At 29.9% G+C, this 21,301-nt stretch overlaps 2 protein-coding genes and 1 non-coding gene across 4 annotated transcripts; 2 read left to right on the plus strand and 1 right to left on the minus strand.

Annotated features, from left to right (window-relative positions):
* The first annotated feature begins 1,572 nt into the window (after positions 1–1,572).
* TRNAD-GUC (transfer RNA aspartic acid (anticodon GUC)) lies at positions 1,573–1,644 on the plus strand. The gene has a single exon. It is a non-coding gene; the product is annotated as a tRNA-Asp (tRNA).
* Positions 1,645–6,933: 5,289 nt separating this feature from the next.
* Positions 6,934–7,436, plus strand: LOC114192342 (small polypeptide DEVIL 4-like). The gene has a single exon (XM_028082037.2). It carries the CDS (start codon positions 7,047–7,049, stop codon positions 7,185–7,187), a length of 141 nt encoding a protein of 46 aa, XP_027937838.1. The 5' UTR covers positions 6,934–7,046; the 3' UTR covers positions 7,188–7,436.
* An 8,417-nt stretch (positions 7,437–15,853) lies between these two features.
* LOC114192812 (uncharacterized) lies at positions 15,854–17,783 on the minus strand. Of its 2 annotated transcripts, XM_085675852.1 has the most exons (4): positions 17,564–17,783; positions 16,971–17,085; positions 16,770–16,870; positions 15,854–16,672 (listed from the first exon to the last, which is right to left on the minus strand). In XM_085675852.1, the coding sequence occupies exons 2-4, from the start codon at positions 17,066–17,068 to the stop codon at positions 16,128–16,130; spliced, it is 744 nt and encodes a 247-aa protein (XP_085531978.1). In that variant the 5' UTR covers positions 17,069–17,085; positions 17,564–17,783; the 3' UTR covers positions 15,854–16,127. The 2 variants fall into 2 exon arrangements, with proteins under 2 accessions (XP_085531978.1, XP_027938434.1); XM_028082633.2 differs by lacking the exon at positions 17,564–17,783 and having other exon boundaries at positions 16,971–17,510.
* Between the last annotated feature and the right edge of the window lie 3,518 nt (positions 17,784–21,301).

Genomic DNA, 21,301 nt, shown 5'->3' on the forward strand with positions numbered 1-21,301 from the left:
TTGTAATATCAATGGTCACAAATCCAAAATTTGCAACTTTTCGCGTGTTTAGAACTAGCATATAACATAATAATATTAATAATAATAATAATCACCGTCATAATAAAAATAAAAATAATAAGACGAAGATGAAAATTGATAAAGTTAAATAATTCTTATCACAAGAGGAAGAATATAAGGTAAAATTATAATTTGAGAAAGGATTAGAAAGAGCCTGGATTGAGAGACGCATAACACTGTCGTTATAGAGAAAAAGCTTCCACTAGTCCTCAATTGATTGGAGCATCGTGCTGATAACGTGTTATGAAATAAAGCGATAACAGAGAGAATAGAGAAGAAACAATAGATAATAGAGAATGAGAAAATAGGGAGCAACTCATCTGTATCTTATTATTGATAGGAAGAGTCCTATTTATAGATACAATATGTAATCCATAAAGGAAACAAATCAACTTAGTTAATACAAATATCTACCATAAAGAGTAATGAATCATATGAGTAAATGTATCAAATCAATGGACAATCATTAATTCATAACATAAGAGAGTTAAAATTGAAGGTTTTCAGTTGAAGAAATAAAGAGAGAGAAAGGAGATAGATAACAAATTAGAATAGGTGATAAATAGTCATAATTTATTGTTGTTGGAACATAATTGGAGAAAACATTTTTTTTAATTATTTTAATAAAAAATTGTTTGTAGAAGTAACTATTTTTTTTTTTAAACCAGTCTAAGCATAGCGTACTCCAACCCAAGAGTTTCTTCAAACAAGAGCTGCTTCCTAAAGCATCCACTCTAAACAAACGTTATTCATAAAGAAAAGTCTCATGCTCAAATATGAATGGTTAGGAGTTATTAGAAACCCTTTGATATAAAACTTGGAGTTACTTAATTTTTTTAGTTGTTTCTGCAATTAATTATTGCCTTAAAATAAATAAAAAGCAGTATTTTACATAAATCTATAACTAAGTATACATTAAAAAATATAAAAGTTATTAACTTTTTATATTAAGAAAATTTAAGTATAAATTTGTGACATAAACCACAGATGTAGTAACTCCTCTCATGACTTCTTCCATTGTACATGTAATTAGTAATTGTCTGTTTGAACATCTTTCCAAGAATTACAAGTTGACTTTATAAATTCAAAATCCCGCACGTTAATATGTCTAGATTTTAAAAGCTACAAATATTAAAATATATTTTTCTGCTCACTTTTTTAATGTATTTCTTTATATTCATTAAATAAAAATTACATTCACACAAATTTCAAAAATTAATAAAAAATTACGCTATAATCCGTGTTACCAATATGACATTTATTATTATTGTTTCTTTTATTCAAACACAGCTGTTAGCACCATTGGATAAATTTCATATTCAATTTTAGGTTACAATTATGCGTATCTTAAAACTTCTGTCAAGTAAGTCGTTGTAATATAGTGGTGAGTATTCTCGCATGTCACGCGGGTGACCCGGGTTCGATCCCCGGCAACGGCGTTTGTTTATTTTAAATATTTACTACTCCTTTAATATTGTATTATAAATAGAATATTTTTATTTCAGAACATAAGTCGTTGTAGTATAGTGGTAAGTATTCCCGCCTGTCACGCGGGTGACCCGGGTTCGATCCCCGGCAACGGCGTTTTTACCTTAACTTTTAAAATTATGTAATTATATAATTATAGATATCATTTTTGTTGTTGTTGTTGTAGTATAGTGGTTAATGTTTTTGTCTGTCATCCGGGTAATATGGGCTCGATTCCCAGCAACGGCGTTCACCATGGATGCTTTTTTCCGTACTAATCCTTTAATTACGTTGTTGCTGATAGTGGTTTTCATGTTTCAAACCGATGATTTTTCTCACATTCAATATCTTTGGGGCTGGTATATGATCTTAAAGTGCACAGTGTCATTCTCCTTGTCGAAACTAATCAGTCAATTTCTTAATTGAATTTCGTTTGAATATTGCATAAAGTAGATGTGTAATGTAGGTTCCCATCAAGAATATTGCATGTAAGAATTTTTTTACCCTTACAAAAATTATTATAATATATTTCTCAGTGATGCAATGATCGCATTCTCATTATTTGTAAATTGTTATTTTTATGCATGTTAAAGTAACTAGCTTGTTAGAAATCACACACACACACAGAGCACTCATTCAGTATCATCATTTTATCTTTTATCATTTTCAATCAATATGAATTGCTTCTACAGGACTCCCTTGCTGTTCTTTGAACTTTACGATGTGTGGCCACATCAAATGGGAATCACTTGCATAATCTATCAATTCTCTGCTAACTTCCAATTAGTTCTTTACAGACACTTAAGTACGTGTAACTAGAACACAGAACCTAAACTAGCTTTAAGTAACTGGAGTTACTTAGTGTTATCCAACATTCTGAGGCAATAAAATTTACTCTTTGGTAAATTAATTCATAGTTCTTGTTATACCTTTAATTTTTGCTGCATTTCTGGCCAATTATTTATCAATCCCGTTTATTATGAGCTTGATGAAGGTGGGGTTTGATTTTATGATTCTATTTCAGCATTTATAATCGAGGTGGTAAGTTCTTTTCTTTTTATCAGTAGAAAATTGAGCCAAGAGCAAGAAAGGTATCTTGCAGGGAGAAATGCTCTATTAGGCTCTTAGACTATATTTGGATAAAAATTGAGAATACAATTAAATCACATCAGTAAATTTAACATCATATGCAATAAAAAACTTTGCACATTAGATTTGCCAGTATTTTTACTTGTATGCTTTTCAAGTTTTTTATTTCTATCTGATATACTTTATTTTTACATTTACACACTGACAAGAATAAAAATATATACTTTTGAACTCTCACGAGTGTCATCGAAACACGCACATAGACTTCAGAGAGAGATTATATAAGAACCTTGAATGATAGTATAAATGTGTTCCTCGATGAATGCAGAAAAAGTCTTGATGTAGCAGATGAATCCCCACGGAGGAATGAAGATTATAATTATGGTACTCTAGAAAGACCCAACAAGTTTGTCTGTATTTTGGATATCAAAATTATTTATCTTGATGAGATAGAACGACTTTTGATCTGAAAAGAAAGATAAACAAGTGTGATGGAGATGTAAGAGGAATCTTTTGACCGCACGTGTGAAGCTGCTTTTTTCTAAGAAATGTTGAGAAGGTGTTGAATTATGGAAATGGTGATAAAAATAACATAACACTATCTTAGAATGACACCTTTTATATTTTCCTTCTTTTCTGGCCAGCTGTTATCCCATCATGACTTAAAACTCCATGTTGCCTTTAGACTTTAGAGAGGCCACGAAAAGACCTTGTAACTTCTCACTTTCTATTTCTCGTTTCGTTGCTACTTCACGGAGTGAATTATGGTAACTTCTTGTCAATGGATGACCATTTTACCTGAAGATATGATCCAACTTTGGATCTTCAAAAGTTTAGCACTTTAATAATTTCCTCGTACTCTTTCTCCTCAAATTACGGGATAATAATTGGATTACATTATTTTTTTTAGGAGTAGTTGAGGTAACACACTTATCACTAGATGTGAGAGACAACAGTTATTTATGTATGGCTAAAAATGACTCTGCTAAAGCAAATTATATCAACATGATTATTGTATAACCAAATAGAAGAAGTATTAGTTGTCACTGCCAATCTCAATATGTTGGTAAGAATCCTCATCAATAACTGTGGCTTCAATTCTAAAGTTGCAAATACATCTTGGTAACAGAGTCAATTGATCTGTCATTGTTACATAACCAGCTATGAACCATGTTTGTGTACATAGTAAATTAGCTGGTATTGTGTCCGTACACAAGTGAAACTGTAATTGTTACGTAACTAGTAAACCACAGTGTGAGTTTATGATTACGCTTAAGGAAGGTGTGTGGAAGAAATTTACGTTCCCATCTGTGATCTGTTGGAGAGAGAGGACAGTGTTCCGAATAAAGAATGCAGGAAAATTAAAATCCTTCACAGATGTTGTGGTGAAGAAACATGTGGTGAGTTTGTTCCGTACTAAACAAGCATGAAGAAGAGAATGGAAATGGGGTAGTGGCTTAATGACTGAAAGTACACGTGACTATTAAATTACTATATATGTTGATTATACCGCAGGCAATGGTATTGTGAATCACGAGAACTTCACGTGTAACTCTGACCTCCTTGTTCAGTACAACCGACCAATTTTTTTTTAGCTTCAAGATATGCTGTGTTTGGACCACTTTGATCACAGAGCATTTCAGACATTAATGTTATCACCTCTGTCTCTAATGCTGTTAAGTTCCCACTGTTTCTCAATTACAAAGTTCTGCACCCATGGCTCAAACCAATATAATAAAGTTATAATTTTTATGAGGGTCCAATGCACACGTTTAAATATTTTCAAATCACCATTTCTCTAAGAAAATGAAGTTACCTAGAAAACCTCATTGTTCAAATTAAACGACCCCAGTTTGGTTTCGGATTTCTTATGAGTGATGAAATCTTAGCAAAGTGATGCTGTTTGAATTTCGATAATTTTGTGTAGGGAATGATGCTGAGTCTGCTATATGTTACTGTGAAAAATAGAAGAAAAACTTGGCATGTTAACCTTGACAAGAATTGATTGATGCAAATAAACCGAGGGGATACACAATGAAATATGTGAAGATCTACCGGTTTCTGAGACAGGATCAGATAAAGCTTTTGCAAAATTTTGTTGGGGATTTGTGCATAATTTCACGGTAAAGAGGAATTTTGTGTCAAATCAACGTGATTGAGAAAAGAAAGAAGGAATTGTTCTAAAATTGAAAGAATAAACTGAAACAAGAAGCAATACTAACGCGGGAATAGAACAGTAGTCTATTAGGGGGAAAGTGGTAAGAAAACTCTGTAGTTACTGTTCAAAACGCGTGAGAGGAAGAAACATGAGATTGTATATATTAAGAAGAGTTTTTCTCTCATAAAAAGTTTAATTTGATAGATAATTTCTATTCAATGTGTTGTCACAAGGAATATAGGACATTCATTTCTCTGAACAGGGAATGGAAAAAGAAAATAAAGCTTCGTTTATGAATTATAAAAATTGAAAAAACAAAGATTAAATCATTCAATTTATTCATGAATTCTAAACTAATTTTTTAAAGTATAAAAGAGGAAGTTTTTGGATTAGTTTATAGATGCATAAAACGTTACTGAGGTGTAGCAGGTGTAATACTGAGGTGAGAAGAAGAAGCTGGTAGAAGCAACAAATTGCTGACAAGCGCATTATTCAATATCAAATGCTTAAAATCTCATAAAGACCAAAGCAAAGAAGGAATAAAATAGTAGCACAGATTATTATTTAGAACAAGTCTTTGGAAAAAGGTTAGCATTTGGGAAGAGCACGAGGTAGAGCAAGTGGGTGATCATCCTCTGCAATCTATGACTAATTTAGTAACTCACTGAACTGGCTTTTTATCACATTTCAATAAAAATTTATGCCCCTTCTTATGGAATCTTAGTCAAAAACTTGAAACTTACGTCCTTGGCTACTTTTATTGGGCATATGAGATGCTGCACAACAAAAACAAAAGTTTCTCCCTTTTGTTTCATCTACTTAGCAAAATACTTTCAGGCCTGTGCAAAAGTCACTTTAGCTTATTTTTATATCTTTTCTGGGAAGAGATACCAACAAGGATTTATCTGGATTTCTTCCTGTAAGGTGAAACAAAAATACAGTGTGAAGGGGCAGAAATTTCTGGCATGTGTACGAATCTTGTGATTCAAATCCATTGCTCATGCAAATATCTCATTACTGCTTCTATATTCTTGCTGTCTCCTCCAAAGCTGTCAGAGTCCTGTAACATATTCTGATATTCAGTTGGCTTGGATATCCATCATGCAGCTTTTTGCTGCACATTTTAAACTAAGCTCAACAAAAATCTCCGAAACCCCAAATTTTTAAATCTTCTAAACCAATGTACAGGAGCATGTTTTCATCTGTAATTATTATAATTTATTAAGCCTTCCTTTCTTTTAGTCAGTGAAATTGACATAAAGACATTAATCTCATATTATATGCACATATAATATGAGAGTGCACAGGGTATACTGTTTAGTGCAGATTGTTGAAAGCCACTGGTTTTCATGTAAGAAAATCTGAAGTGAATTTTACAAAAAATGAAGCCAAATCTAGTATACTATTGGTTAGGATGAGGTGAGGGTCATGACATTCTGTTTCTGAGAGATAACCCGAGAGGTTCAATAATTTATAGATTTTGTGGCATTGGATAAGCATGATTTTAAGCCATGGGAATGCAAAGTTTGATGCTGAAAGCTGGGGCCCTAATTATGTGCACCTTTTTTAGATGAAGTCAAGGTAGTAGTAAGTTAGTCCATTATGATGTGAAAAAAAAAAAAACCTTTGTAATGGTTGTTGTTACGAACTGATATATATGTAGGATTGAACAGAGCTTTACTTACCCAACTTCCTGATCCACGACTCACTTCCCTGATAATGTGGATCCAGGGAAAGATAGAAAGAAAGAATGAGAAAAAGAAGAAAAAGGAGAAGGCTTTTTGAGTTTTGTCCTAATGGGCAACCATAAACTCCTCCATCATGCACAAGATTAAGGTAAGGTTATAAAGTAAAGTAAAATAAAAGGGGTTGAAAAATTGGAGACCCATGATGTTGGTGGGTGGTGGGTAGACATAGGATGATAGAGTGTGACATGGCAATGGAAGAAAGAGAGGGGTGGCTGAATTGCTTGGGTTGTTTTTATCAATTCCCGGTTATTGGGGTAAGGATTCCCAAAGGGTGAGGTGGGGCCCAATTGCTGTTTGTCTGGTGGGTTTAGAGGCACTGCACGCCCTTTCATGCCCCATCGCTGCCTCTTTACTAGACCAATGTGAGATAGGACCACAACCTCAACCACTTCTATAAGAACCCCTCATCCCTCACTCACTCACAACACAACTCAACTTCAAAACTTCAAAGCTTCAAAGCTTCAACCTTTAACTTCATCAAACCTTAAAACAAAGGGTAACCCCACAATAATTAACTCTGCAAAATGAAGATGGCTAGTCCTTCCATGGGAGGTTCTAAGAGAAGGCTCTCAGGAAGAGGGCTTGGAGGTGCCCTCAGAGAGCAAAGGGCAAGGCTATACATAATCAGAAGGTGTGTGGTCATGCTCCTCTGCTGGCATGACTAGTACAGCTACTACTACTCCTACTATTACTACTTCACCTCTTCAAAAATCCAACCTTGATTCCATCACTGTGGAAAACAAGATTGGTTGTTTCTCTCCTCTTTATTCTTCTCTTCCTTTCATTCATAGTGTGTATATAGCTGACAGCTGGTTATTGTGGAAGAAGAGTGTTAACAATTTTTTGTATGGCTTCGCGTTATGTACATCACAATAACACAGAATTATTTATAACAATTTCAATTTTATCATATACATTCTCTGTTTATTCTCCTACTGTTTCCGTTTTTTCTTTAGCTTTCTTTTCTGTTCTTCTTTATTTGATGCACTGATTCACTGGGATCATTCTCGTACCCTCCAGGGTAATTCATTTAATGTTTCTTCTAGTGTTCTTCATCTCTCTTGTTCTCTCACTTTCTCCATGTTGGTTAGATCCACTTGGAGGAAATATTATTTCAAAAAATACAGCATATTATAGTTAACAGCTTCTGCATATTCAGAATCTATAGAACAAAATTTGTATCTTAATATCATCTTTTATGAGTTCACTCTGACATGCCAATTTTGAAGAGTGATTCTAGTTAAGGAACATGAGTCCCCCAAAATCCCTTTCTCAACAGAATTTTGTACAGTTTTCTTACGAAGAGGCTTTACCTTGCCATGTAAATATGGTGCTTAATTTCTTCCCACAGATTTGGAAACTGGGAAAGAATCTTCTGACATGGTGATAGCTGGGAATATTCAAGAGAAAGAAGAGTTAATCCGAATCCAAATTATATTTTGAAGTCTTTGAATTTCCGCAATTTCACTGAACTGCAATAGTTGTACACACATAAATTTCATATTTTACAGCAGTTGTGTGTATGAAGGCTCTTAATTAACTCGTTAAAACTACTGTATACAGAAATTTTTGGCTTATGAAATTTACTTAGAGAGAACGAGTTACCTTCCGAAAAAATAGTTTAATACAGTGTAAAAGGTAATATAAAGATTTAATCTTTTTGCTAACTTTATTAGCATGAAACTTTCACCTAAGCTGAAAAAAAAGTAGACATGACATGGAGACATAGGTGTTGTTGGTTAAGACTTAGATGTCATGGTGAGCAATAATGAAAAATTAATGAAAAAAGAGAGCTTAAGAAAGAAAAAGATGTTATATAAGTGAGTTTAAGGTAATAGGAAGTGGTTTTGAATAATTATTGGCATGGTGTAGGCCCTGTTAATCATTTGAAGTAAAGATTTTGTTGATGACTGAAAAATTGGAATAGTTAGCACACAGTTGTAACATTTTATATGGATGGATTTTGGAATCTACCTTTTTATCTTTTACCTAAAAGGGCGGCATCTATAAAGTGTTTGCAGCTTGAACTCAAAGCGTTACACTGTTCGTTTTTCAACCTAAATTGATGTGCTACTTCTTCCATTATTTCGGCCTTTCAAAACAAGTTTTCACGAGTTTCAGTTTTTTTTTTTTTGTTTTTTTTTTCTGTCTTTCTTTCGTATTATTAAAATATATTCATTTTGATATTTTAAAATATATTTAAAACTTGTTTAATATATGAGGATAAATACATTGGACGACACATCTAGCAGAAAGTCTGAAGTTAGTTTTTACACATTGAAAGATTGTCATTAAATTCCAAAGTTTGTTAGTTATTTGTAATTAAGTCTTTTGATTAGGCTATCAGAATTTGGTTAAACTAACTGAATATTGTTTAAAAGTTTTAAATAATTCAGAAATTTATGAATCATCAAGCAAGTGATTTGATCTTTCAACCGTTTAAAACTTTTTAAATAGGTTCCGTAATCATAATTAAGAAATGTTTGGTCTAATTTTGACAGGATTTTAATTCAAGGATATTAAAAATATTTTATAATTTTAGAGAATCAACTATAGATATTTAAAGTATACCTAACTCATTTTTTAAAAATCAAATTGAACTAGTACATGAATATGCATGTCATCAATAAGTGCTTCAATCAACTTAAGATTTAAGCTTTAGTTATATATACTTGGATGAAAATAACTTGTTATTTAATGGAGTTCCCTCAAATTTGAACATGGTGACAAAAAATAAATATTTAATATAATTTGAAAATTGTTTAAAAAATAATAAATGCATGCTATTTAACGATTTAGTCATTTTGTAAAAGCAAAAAAGCAACCACTTACGATGGTATTGGGAAACATGAATTGAGTTAAAACTCCATAGGTAGGACAAAGACATTTGGTTGGTGTGCACATGAATAACCTTGTTCTCCCATCTTAGTGAAATGGAGAGAGCAATTATCCTCTTTGTCTTCAACCTAACAACATTAGATAAACTTTTTTAATCACAATATATTATTTTAAATCAAAGTATTAAAATAAAGTGTTTCCTTCTTTTTAAAGTCTCAAGGGGAAAGAAGTGACTTCTTTTTGTCCAGAAGGAAAAAGAAAAGAGAAAAAAAAAGTGTTTCTGTTCAATTTTTTGGTGAGAAAAAAAAAAAGGTGTCTAAATTAAAACTCTAGACACCGCACTTTTAGCTAAACCAAGCAACAAAAAGGTTGAGTTTACGGTCAAATCTTTATGGAAGGTGGGCCTTGCTGAATTATTGGCTTTGAGCCCACTTTCACGTGTGCCACGTATCCACTTGAATGGGCCTACTTCTTTTATTTATGCATCTAATTCATCAATATTCACCAAAAAAAAAATAAAGAAAAAACTATCATCACCACATGAAAAATGATGAATAAATACAAAACAAATGAATGGGGTGGTGACCCGTTGAAGTTGTATGAAAGTATTACAATCCACAAATTATATTTGTAAACAAATACGTATTATCATGTGTAATTCTAAAAAAGAAAATACGACTCCAGAAAAAAATAGTCTCAAAATCACAATAAATTTTATATCGCTGTATAGTTTTGTTTTTTTGGATAAGTGTCTTAAAAGAATATGCAAATTGGCTCCACAGTGAATAAGGATAAAATAGTAAAATTACTGTAAAATTGTTTTTCTTAGGTGGTTTAGTTTTTTTTATTTTATTTTGTATGAATTAGTTGTTGAATACTCATATCAACTATGTCTTTTTGAAAGTTAAGATGTGACAAAAATGGAGTTATGCAACAATGATTAAATTTAACGATTCACCTAATAATGAAAAACGATTTTAAGACTGAAGATTTATTACTTAACAACATAATTATAGTGGCGCAGGCTTTTGTCGGTGTGCAATTAGGGCAACATTGTAAATAAGGGTAGCTCAATGGGTTGTTTCTCAAATTAAAATGAAAACGAAGGCGACGGATAAAATAATTTGAATAAACCAACTTTTTTAAGATTCTTTGAATATGTTTTATTTAAATTTTAGATTAGAAATTAATAACATAATTAAACTATTTATTATATTTAATTATAATAGTATAAATTTGATACTAATTGGTAATCAATAAATATACATATGAATATTTGTTTTACGGCGGGTACTTCCCTTAATTATAAATATACTGAAATTATGAATATGAATATAATAATAACTATAAAAAATTCTCAATATGTATCTTTATACTGAAATTTTTAGTATAAAACATTCAAAAGTTCTTTATGAAAAGTGATCAATAATTTTATATTTACCAAAATTGTAAAAATCAATCTAAATCTTAATACAATATTATTTTAATTGGATTCAAGTTTTATATTAAATTAAAATTAATTCACCACAAAAAAATCTTTAAACAACAACAATTTTTTTTTAAAAAAAAATAATTATTATAACGACAGATATTAATCTAAGAACTAAAAATTATTTGTATATCTAAAATAATATCTATTATGTATAAAGGAAATATAACTGGTAAATGAATTAAACTATAAATTGACCTCTAATATTAGTTACTTAAATTTTAATTATTAAAGTAAGTAGTGTCTATCTTGATCTGTAATTAAAATCAATTTAGAGTTTAATTCAAATTGATTATAATTTTTTTATATTTATAATAGAAATTATTTAATATGAAAAATAATTTTTTAATTTATAAATTGATATCAAAATTAGTCAATGTAGTTTTTTTCAAAAACATAATAATTATAAATTATTTTATTTATTTATTTGAAATATTAAAATTATAGAAATCTTATGTTTAAACATTTAATACAATTAAAATTAGTATTTTTTATAATCAAACGTACTGATTACAATAAACAAATACAATACACTATATCATATTTTGTGAGTAAATATCCTTGTATAACGGACGAGTTCCTAATACAAATATGAATATTAATAAAATAATATTTAGTAAAATTTAGCCTTAAATATGTTTTTTAAGTATGCTCCACATATTTGTCTTTTCCAACAAAATTTCACGAATTGTATGAAATTTCAAAGGGCCAAATCATTAACTGAAATGAAAATTTAAAATTTTGAAAGAATAAAACTGTGAAAGCATTGTTGAATGGTGTGGATGAGAATATATTTTAGCTCAATGATGGAAATAAAAAAAGACAAGTTGAAGAGAACAAAATATCAAGAATATTGAAAGCATCCATTGATCTGAGTCCATAGAAAAGGATCTAATTAATAATCATATGATTTCTAGCACTTTCCTTTTCATCTCTTTCTATCATATTTATAATGTGTAACTATACTAACTTAATTCTACCATCTTAACCTAACTTGGATCTAGGATGACACGTCACTTTTTCTATACTCTTTCAATTTTTAATGTGATTTTTTTTTTCTGATTCTTAATTTGAAATATGTGTTTAATTTTGGTTTTGCTAAAATCAAATTTGTCGCTTATTTCTTTTATAATGAGATTATCCGTGTATCACTGTTTGTATTGTATTGACGGTGTTAACATACATCAAATCACATCTGCTATAATATATAATGGTATCACCTTTAAAAAACTAGAAGACAAAGGGTTTAGACTGAAAAAGTAGACATAACTAATTTTGCAGGTAAGCACTACAGTATAAAACATATATTAGATTAGATTAGGTTTAGTTGCATTGCATAGGATAAAAACCACGGAATTTTGTTTTGGATAATTTTAATTACAAAACTATAAAGCTCATTGAAGAAAAATTTCGCAATAATTAACATATATAATGAGCTTATCGATGTAATATTTGATATCATAATATTAATACTAAATCCAGGACTCTGTAGTCCTAACCAAAACATCTTAAACTATTAGTTCGGTATATGAGAGAGACGTCTATATTATTTCACTACCAAAATCAAAAGAAATTTATAAAATCTTTTCTCTCTTAATTTATTGAGATATTTTTCATAGATAAAATTTAAAGAAATACTATAAAGAACACAATATCGATGAGTGTTTTTTTTTTACCAATCAACTTTGAAATTCATATACATAATAAAAATAAATTATAATGTGTTAATAAATTATTCTCGACTTATTTTAATAACAATCTGAATTTACAAAAATATATTACACAAATTTTATATATATATATATATATATATATATATATATATATATATATATAATCATCCCTATTTTGCACTCATTCTTAGAGCAACGTGTATGCACAAATATTTATTATAATTCATTTACTTCAAATAATATCCTACTGCAGGATGAGAATATTGGAAGTGCATGCAGAATGATGAGTTATATATATATATATATATATATATATATATATATATATATATATATATATATATATATATATATATATATATATATATTAAGATGAAGAAAGAAGTGTGCTATGTTGTGGATGAGAGGGGTGTAGGAGAGAGAATAGTGGGGTGTTTGGTTGGGTCAAATAAGGTTTAGGGCACCCACGTGCGCCACCCTTATCACAAAACCCCACTGCGTCCTTTTGATTCTTTTCCAGTCACACCATGTCTCTTCTCTTGTCTTGGTCCCCTCCAGTTTTCATACATCCCCCTCTCCTCATTTTGTATGCACCCCTTCCTTCTCTTATCCACTTATAAAAGCCATTATCATCTTATCAACAAATACTTAATCATCACTCAACTTTTCTCTTATTTCATCACCTATTAAAACCTATAAGTAAAAGTGCTTCATTGTTTCCCCCGAAAACAGGGAGAAGGAAGAAAGCGTAAAACAAAAAGTGTCGTTTCTTGTAAATATAGAATATACGTGTTCACAGAGTAAGCATAAATTATATTAGATGATGTTAAACAGACAACAACAATTGTGCTGGGTGTTGATGGTTTCTGACTCCTAACGTAATGACATTCCCTGCACTGCACCTCAACTAATAAAATACCGCTTAATCATGATTAGTAGTGATTACCTAACGAAGGTTATTTGAATCTTGAGATTTATATATTATTTCATAGGTCATAGCACAACATGTATGATGCAATTGTTGACATGGTAATTATAAAAAAAACAGTGACACATTGTTGTTCCTTGGATCCAACAAGCGTATAACTAAGACGTTAGGGCTGTAGTGAAAATGTGCAGGAAGATGATTTTGGTCTATAAACTACAAAATAAGTAATATGATTGCATTGGCTTATGTTGGGCAATGAAGTGAAGAAAAACAAGTTATAATTTTGCGGGTGGTCATTGTCTAAGCCAGATAATTTGTCTGTGAATAACAGCACAGGCAGCATTGTCTTTGGTCCGATAGCTAAATATTTTCAACACTATAAACTGACCATTGCCGGTTTAAATATGTTGCCTCGTGAAGAATTCAATAAGAATGAGAGACACAATTTCATTATGATTTGGATTGTCTCTTCTTCGATGACCCACCATTTTCTAATACAAAGACCACAAAAGAATCATTTATAGCGTCTGTCTCTCTTGTAGAATGAGACGTTAATTAAGATGAAGGGATCAAAGGTTAACAAATGTTTGCATTCGAGGTAAATCAAGACAAAGATAAGGGAAAAAAAAAGGTTATCAACTCATAATTATACATGATATACTTATGCATCGGAAAATACAGCTATTCTAGAGAAGAAACAAGATTAGCATGGCATTAGAAAGAACTATACACTATGCCTTAATTAAATGCCATATATTATTCCTTTTTTTTTGGGTCAAAGTAAAAAAAAAAAAAAAAAACTTCAAAAATATGTTACTTTTGAGGGACACCCTGAAGTAGCTATAGGCATTAATGGTACCCCTGAAAATGAAAGCAAGCTCGTGCCCAGCTCTTGCAAGCCAAAACAAGCTGGAATAAACTGTAAGACTCTTGATGTTCATGAATCTGGCACCACTACAACATTTTTTTAGGGTTTATTGGTAGACAATGCATTTGAGTGTAGGGAATTTATACTTGAAAGTTCTTAGAACAGTAACGTACATGCGAATCTTTCGCTTCCACAGTAAGAAACATGTGTCTGGCTACATTTGAGCAAGTGAGGTCCACATCCAAGATCTTTGAACCTGGAAGGGACATACTACAATTTCACCACAACAAAAGCAAGGTTTTTGATTCAGCATGGTTGTCAAAGCATCGAAGCAAAACCTCACTGTCCTCCACCAAAACACAAGTGGTCAAAGAAGCAAAAGTTCTATTAATTTAGTCCTCATACTAAAACCAGAATTTCTCAAAAAAATAATCGCAGATATCTTTGCTTCCCATCTGAGGTGAACAACCACGTTATAGTCAATCGCATCAGAGGGCTTTGGAACAATGTTGTGCAGCTAAAACAGAAGAATAAGAACTCTGTAGGTAGTAGCAGCAGCTGTCCTAGTTAATGTCACAAGACTTTCAAGTGTGTGAAATTATTTCAGAGTGGTGCCAACAAGTAAGCATGCATCTATTGGAAACAAATCACATCAAATAAATATCTACTCCAAAGCATGTCATTAACCGGAGCAAATTAGATATTTGTTACCGTAGAAATAAAACCACAAATAGACGTTTCATATATTAGAATAATATTTCATTTGAATTTGGCATCTAGCAAATAACAGGCCAAAGATTAAATCATGGTTGAATGCTTAAAATGTTTCTGAGTGAAGAAAAAAGGGGTACAAATTATGATTGCAAAAGAACAGTTTACATTCTCATCCTAAAGCAAAGCAAAACACACGAGTAGAAAAACTTCTGTGGCAGATGATAAAAAAATTTAGACTTGCAAAGAAAGTTTTACCTGAGGAACGTGAAATGATTCTTGTCCTACATCAAGATTTGAGCATCGCTTTTCGATATGAGGAGGTTGACGAGTCACGGATTTGGGAGTGACTTGATCCACTTTCCGTATAGTTTTTTCTATAATTTTACTGGTCATTACATATTACTAAGTAAAATCCATGCTAAGAGTGCTCAAATGCACCCGAGTAATCCAATGATATTGTGATTCTTGTCCTAAATTATGTGCATATAAGTCAGACAAAATTTTGTTTGGAATTTTGATATATTATAACATCTCCTTAGTTAAAGCTTATTAAACTTCAAAACTTGTTACAGTAAACCCTTTAGATTTCAATATGGTTCTACTATTTTTAAAAGTTTTCAATTAGATTTCACTAAAAAAACGTAGCAATTTAGTCTGTTTCATTATATTACCAAAATGCTGTTAAAAAGATGAAGACGTGCAGATTTTTTTTAATGAGTCAGTCTAATTTTAAGTAATCAATCAACAACAACATCACTTTAATTTTTGTTAATTTAACAAAAGAGACTATTAAATCATATCTGCCAGAGCACAACACAAAATTATGAATGATCTTCTCCACAGCACAAGACCCTGTTACATCTCCAGTGGAGTTGAAAATTCATCTTCATTTACACTTGACACCAGTATTAGGAATGAACTTCTTCATGCTGCAAGCTGAAACTGGATATTTGCAATATCTTACAAACCCAACAATAAATTCTTAACATTCCAGATTCTCGTATATTCCAAACTTTTGTTTTTCATCCTGACAAATCAGAAACATACAGCGAGACAAAGTGGTTCGCATAAGAACCCTCCCTCAACTAAGAAATTCTACCTTCTCTGCCTCGGCAGAACTCTGTTCCTTCTAGATATACCTTTTCTTGCAAACTTAGATGTACGAATTACCTTTATGTCATTGATTGTGCCTATGTGGTTGCCATGCTTAATGGCATTGCTTGTGAAATTGGGCTCTCCAAGACTATGATTCCTTTTACTTTTACATCTAAGATCTCTACTAATTTCAACTCTAGCATGATGTCTCCTAGGTTCCAAACACTTCCTTAGGTGGGAGGCTTTATAATCTCTACTACGCGAAATTGATCTTATCCTTTTTGCAGATGTTGGAAAATGGTGCGAAAGACTTTCACCTGAGTAATCTTCTTCTCCTGAGTAGAATTTCTTTTTCATGTCCATTCTGACCTTTCTTCTTATTCTTCTTGTTCTCCTGATATTGTGTAGCTTAATACACAAGAAAGTGCAAGAATACTCCCAAACATGGAAACACGAAGAGAAACATGCCCATATCATTTTGCAAGAAGACCGGCAAAGACATCCACATATGCCCAATTTATGCACCAGATAGAAGAACAACAGAACTGCAAATAAACAGAACATACAAACCTAATTTCAGACATGTCAAATTAAATAGTGCCAGGTTCGTGTCAAGCACTACAACCAAACAGTTGAACTCACCAATGTACGATAGCATAAATACCATGGCTAATTTCAGGATATTGGCAATGCAAAAATTTTCGACATAGCACATGAAATCCCATGTTGGTCCACACACTGAGCTGAAACATATCCAGAGACAGATATATGAAGCATGAAGTGGTAGTGAAGAAATACATACATGAATGGTAGTGAGAGTAGAATAACCCTGCATGGTTTTACCTGCAAGATTTTCCAGAAAGAAATTCAATGGGAGAACTAAATAGTTTGCCAACAGCCTGTCCTAAGCCCGAAGCAAACGAGTCAATGACGTTGCCCATATTCAAGAATCAAAGAGCTGTAGGAGATATTCATGAACTGTTAATACTATTTATTACTAAACAGAAGTATTCAGTGAGGGTTAAGCAGAACACTGATGGGAATGCATTCAGGAAGAAGCAAATAAATATCTTTGATTTCAATATTATAGTCTGTGATTTCTCAATATCCAAAACCTAATTTTTCCACAATCTATGGGCATGGTTACAGCTTATAATTAATGTCTTTATATTTAACATAAAAATCAAAAACACATACATGTGTATATTAATTTATAGCAAACAGAGTAAATTAAAAGAGACTGGTGCATGAGCATAGCAGCATCTATGTTTTTTGTATGCGGTGTGGACAGTTATTGTTACTACACTATTGCATTTCTTGCTTTTCTTTAATTCTAACTTGTGTAACTCTAAACTAAATGAGGTTAATTGAGGGTTCTTCTCCGTTGAAAGAAACAAAGGACAACGCAACCCAATAACAACAAAATACAGAAGTACCTGTATGTGGATGAATAGTCAAAAAAATGTAACGTGATTGAACAAACACTGAGAAGAAGAAAAGATGTGAAAGAAGGTGGATAGGCTTCTATTGTAGGGCATTGATTCCAACATAAAAAATTAACATCATTTCTAACCACTTTATTGTCTCTCTTGTTCAGGATGCACCCACCATGATAAGAAGTTAAAGAAAAAGTGAAAAAAAATTGAAAAAGTGGTAACCGTTAAAATTTATTACATATTTTTCAAAGAAAGAAAAAACTGCCCACAAAAAAGCTTGGTCTAATACATTCATCATAACTGCCTGAAGAAGAAGAATCAATATTGAATAAGCACACTCTCGGGTTCGGAGTTTATAAGTGAATAATATCGAATAAATAAGAGTAAGTAAAATAGATAATCATGGTCGGATTCCAAATTAGAATTTTATTGATCTTTGATTCGATCTAAATTTATATTTTTTAATATAATATTTTTATTGTTAAAATTAGGAATTTATTAATATTTGATTCAATCTAAATTTATATTTTTTAATATTTATAAATATATTTTAAATTTTAAATTTATTTTTAATATAATATTATATTGTTAAAATTTAGTAATAAGCATATAAAATCATATTTAAATTACACATGTCTTTTATTTTAGTTAAAGATACATTACATTTATGTTATTATTATTTAAAAGAAAAATAATTTATTTTTATTAAAAACATAAATTTAGTATATGAATCCAATTAATTAAATAAGTTAAATGATTGAATAAAAATTTTAAAATACTAAATTCAGATTATACTGGATCGGGGATATTAGATCTAATTCGATTCAATTAATTCGATTCAACTTGACGTGTGTTTACCACTGCATACAATTGAATATAAAACATGGAAGAGAGGTTTGTGATGGGAGAAAAAAATCAAGTTATTCTTTAAAAAAAAAAAAGTTTTACATAGTAATAACTTTTATGTTTAGTTATATTGATAGGATAATTCTAGAAAAATAATAAGTTTAATTATTACATTAATTTTTGTTTAGATAAAATATTTAATTGTTTTATTTAATTATATATATTTTTTTTAAATCGAATAATGCTGGTCCTTCCTTATTTTAGTCTTAAGGAAGTTTAAATTGTAATGAGTTAATGGTGAATGACACGTGATATATACACGTATAGCTACAACCAAAATTCTTTAAACTTTTGTTTGGATTTGGGGATGCCACAAATTCGTAGGTGCAATGCAAATACACGCAATGAGTGGTATCCACACAAAGGAACAAACACAAACACTGCATTAGTGTGAAGATAGATTTGCATATAGGTTGGTTGTTTGCTTTAATGGTTTTGATAGGATATGCAGGTAATCATTTGAGAGAATGTACTGTTCATTTCAGTGAATTACTAAAATATCATTCATGTATACATGTTTCTTTAATAAATCAACCAATGATTTTTAGTTACCGGACTAAACTAATGGTTTTTAGTTACAGAATTAATATTAACAATAACAAATTATAATTTTATTTTTATTTTTAATTAATTTATAACAATATATAAAAAGAGATATCCTCTTTTGAGTCTACATTTTATATTTTCACTTTTATCCTTAATTATTATTTTAAAAATTAATTATTTTATAAATAGTTTATTTTTTAACCGTTATTCTAAAAAACTCTTATTATTTTAAAAATCTCATTTATCTTTAATAATTATTTTAAAAACCTCTTTTATGTATATATTTTATTTTTTAATTAACATTTAATAATTATTTTAAAAATTATTTATATATTCTTAACTCAAATCTTTATAAAAATTAAAAAATACGAACACACATTATTCACTAGTATCAATAATAACAATAATGAATGTTAACACTAATTTAAATAATAACATAAAATAAATTAGTTTGGAAAATAATTTGAAATTTATTCCAATTTTTTTTATTAATTTTATTTCCATTTTAAATATTTTTTCATTACAATTAAGAAATTCAATTCTATGTTAATATGACTTTTAATTACTATTTAGTTTAAATTTATTCACATTTCTACACGAGAGTAAATTGGTAATAATACATTTTTATCGATTAAAATAATTTTTTTAATTTAGCTCACATATTACATTATTCACAAACTTTTATTATACGTACTCATCCCTTCAAATCTCTTACTCTCTTCATCCCCTCACATCTACTCCATGATCCAAACACTACCTAAAATTGTTATTTTTCTTTTACATCACATATAGATATGACAACGATTTAATTATTTTTATTTTATTACTATTATATTCATTATTGTTATTATTATTATTATATCTATTATTGTTGTTATTATGTTTTTTATTTTAAAAATAAAATAAAATAGTTAAATCTCTTTTCTCTTGTCATACCTAATAATAGTTTACAAGAAATTCTAGTTATACCTATAGTTCTATGTAGAAGTATAGAAGTTCCATATATGTGCCACATGTTTTAGCTTGTTAGGTCATCACAAAGTTAAGGTTAATGTAACGGAAAGACCACCATTATCTAATTTTAAAAATTAGAATATAATTATATAAAATATACTAAAAAATAGTTAAACATTTAACATAAATATAGAAACTAATAATTAAAAAGATTAATTGTTACGCTACGGATAACATTTAAAAAAAAAAAAATCATAGTAGTCCGTGACAAAAAAATGATTCTCAATAATAACAATTTTTTATTTTGAAGACTGCAGAATGCACGCTCCCTGACATGCAGAGACCAACCATTCTTCTTCTTATTCTTGGTGCTGGTCTATGAAACATTATGTTCAGCCTTTCTGACAGAATCATGTTCATAACAGACTGTTAGTTGTTTAACCACATCTCAAATACAAGATTGATACCATGAGTTTTATAAACAAATTTTATTGAAACATGTTATTTATTAGTGTATAAAAATTCCAAAGTGGTCAAAAAGTGATCAAACATACTCAATTTCAAATCATAAAAGTGGTCAAAACGTGGTCAAATATACTTAATTATAAAAATATGTTGTTACTGAAATTTGATATAAAAATGGAAATGATAAGTTGGAAGAGATAAGTAGTCAAAAAGATTAGTATAAAATTGAAATTGTCGGAAAATGGTTTGTTAGATCAAACACAAATTTAAGTATATTTGAAAAATAAATATAAAAATTAAATGGTATACAAGTTCATTTATTTCTATACTTTATATTATGCTACTGATAATCAATTTATATTGTATATGATTGACAAATGATAACAACTTAAAATAAGAATCAAATGTGAACATGTATAGATCGATTCCAGACAGAAATATATCCCACTTGCTAATACTAGATGTTTCTTTCCATTTATTTTTGTTACTTTGTTGAACTAACATTCATTACAAATCAAATTATATAATTATGAAACCAATTATTTTGTAACCAATATTCAAATAACAATTTTGAGAAGTTATTAAAAAAATAATACTGTAATATTTTAATAATAAAATAGTTAAATTATAAATAAATTTTCTTTTAATCGAGGTTAAATTTATAAAAAACAATTAACTTTATTTTGTTTCTAAATTTATAAAAACTAATCTTCATTCTTTTGAAGATCAAAAGCCATATGACATACGATGGTTCTTACTGAAAATCTTTGTATACATTTAGTCGATCATATCAAAAAACATAGTAAATTTATTCTTTATCTTTTTTGAGGTAGTTTTTTGATACTACATGTGTACTCTATTGCAATG

This window comes from Vigna unguiculata, chromosome 7 (assembly GCF_037176805.1).
Source record: "Vigna unguiculata cultivar grain cowpea cultivar isolate G323 ecotype 2 chromosome 7, ASM3717680v1, whole genome shotgun sequence".
NCBI lineage: Eukaryota > Viridiplantae > Streptophyta > Magnoliopsida > Fabales > Fabaceae > Vigna > Vigna unguiculata.

What these genes read in the sequence shown, in the direction of transcription:
- LOC114192812 (XM_085675852.1), bottom strand. Translation starts at nt 17,068, where the DNA reads ATGGGCAACGTCATTGACTCGTTTGCTTCGGGCTTAGGACAGGCTGTT. An exon ending in CTTTCTGGAAAATCTTGCAG is followed by an intron (nt 16,871 to 16,970) that starts GTAAAACCATGC and finishes GATATGTTTCAG; the next exon opens with CTCAGTGTGTGGACCAACAT. An exon ending in ATTTATGCTATCGTACATTG is followed by an intron (nt 16,673 to 16,769) that starts GTGAGTTCAACT and finishes GTTTATTTGCAG; the next exon opens with TTCTGTTGTTCTTCTATCTG.
- LOC114192342 (XM_028082037.2), top strand. Translation starts at nt 7,047, where the DNA reads ATGAAGATGGCTAGTCCTTCCATGGGAGGTTCTAAGAGAAGGCTCTCA.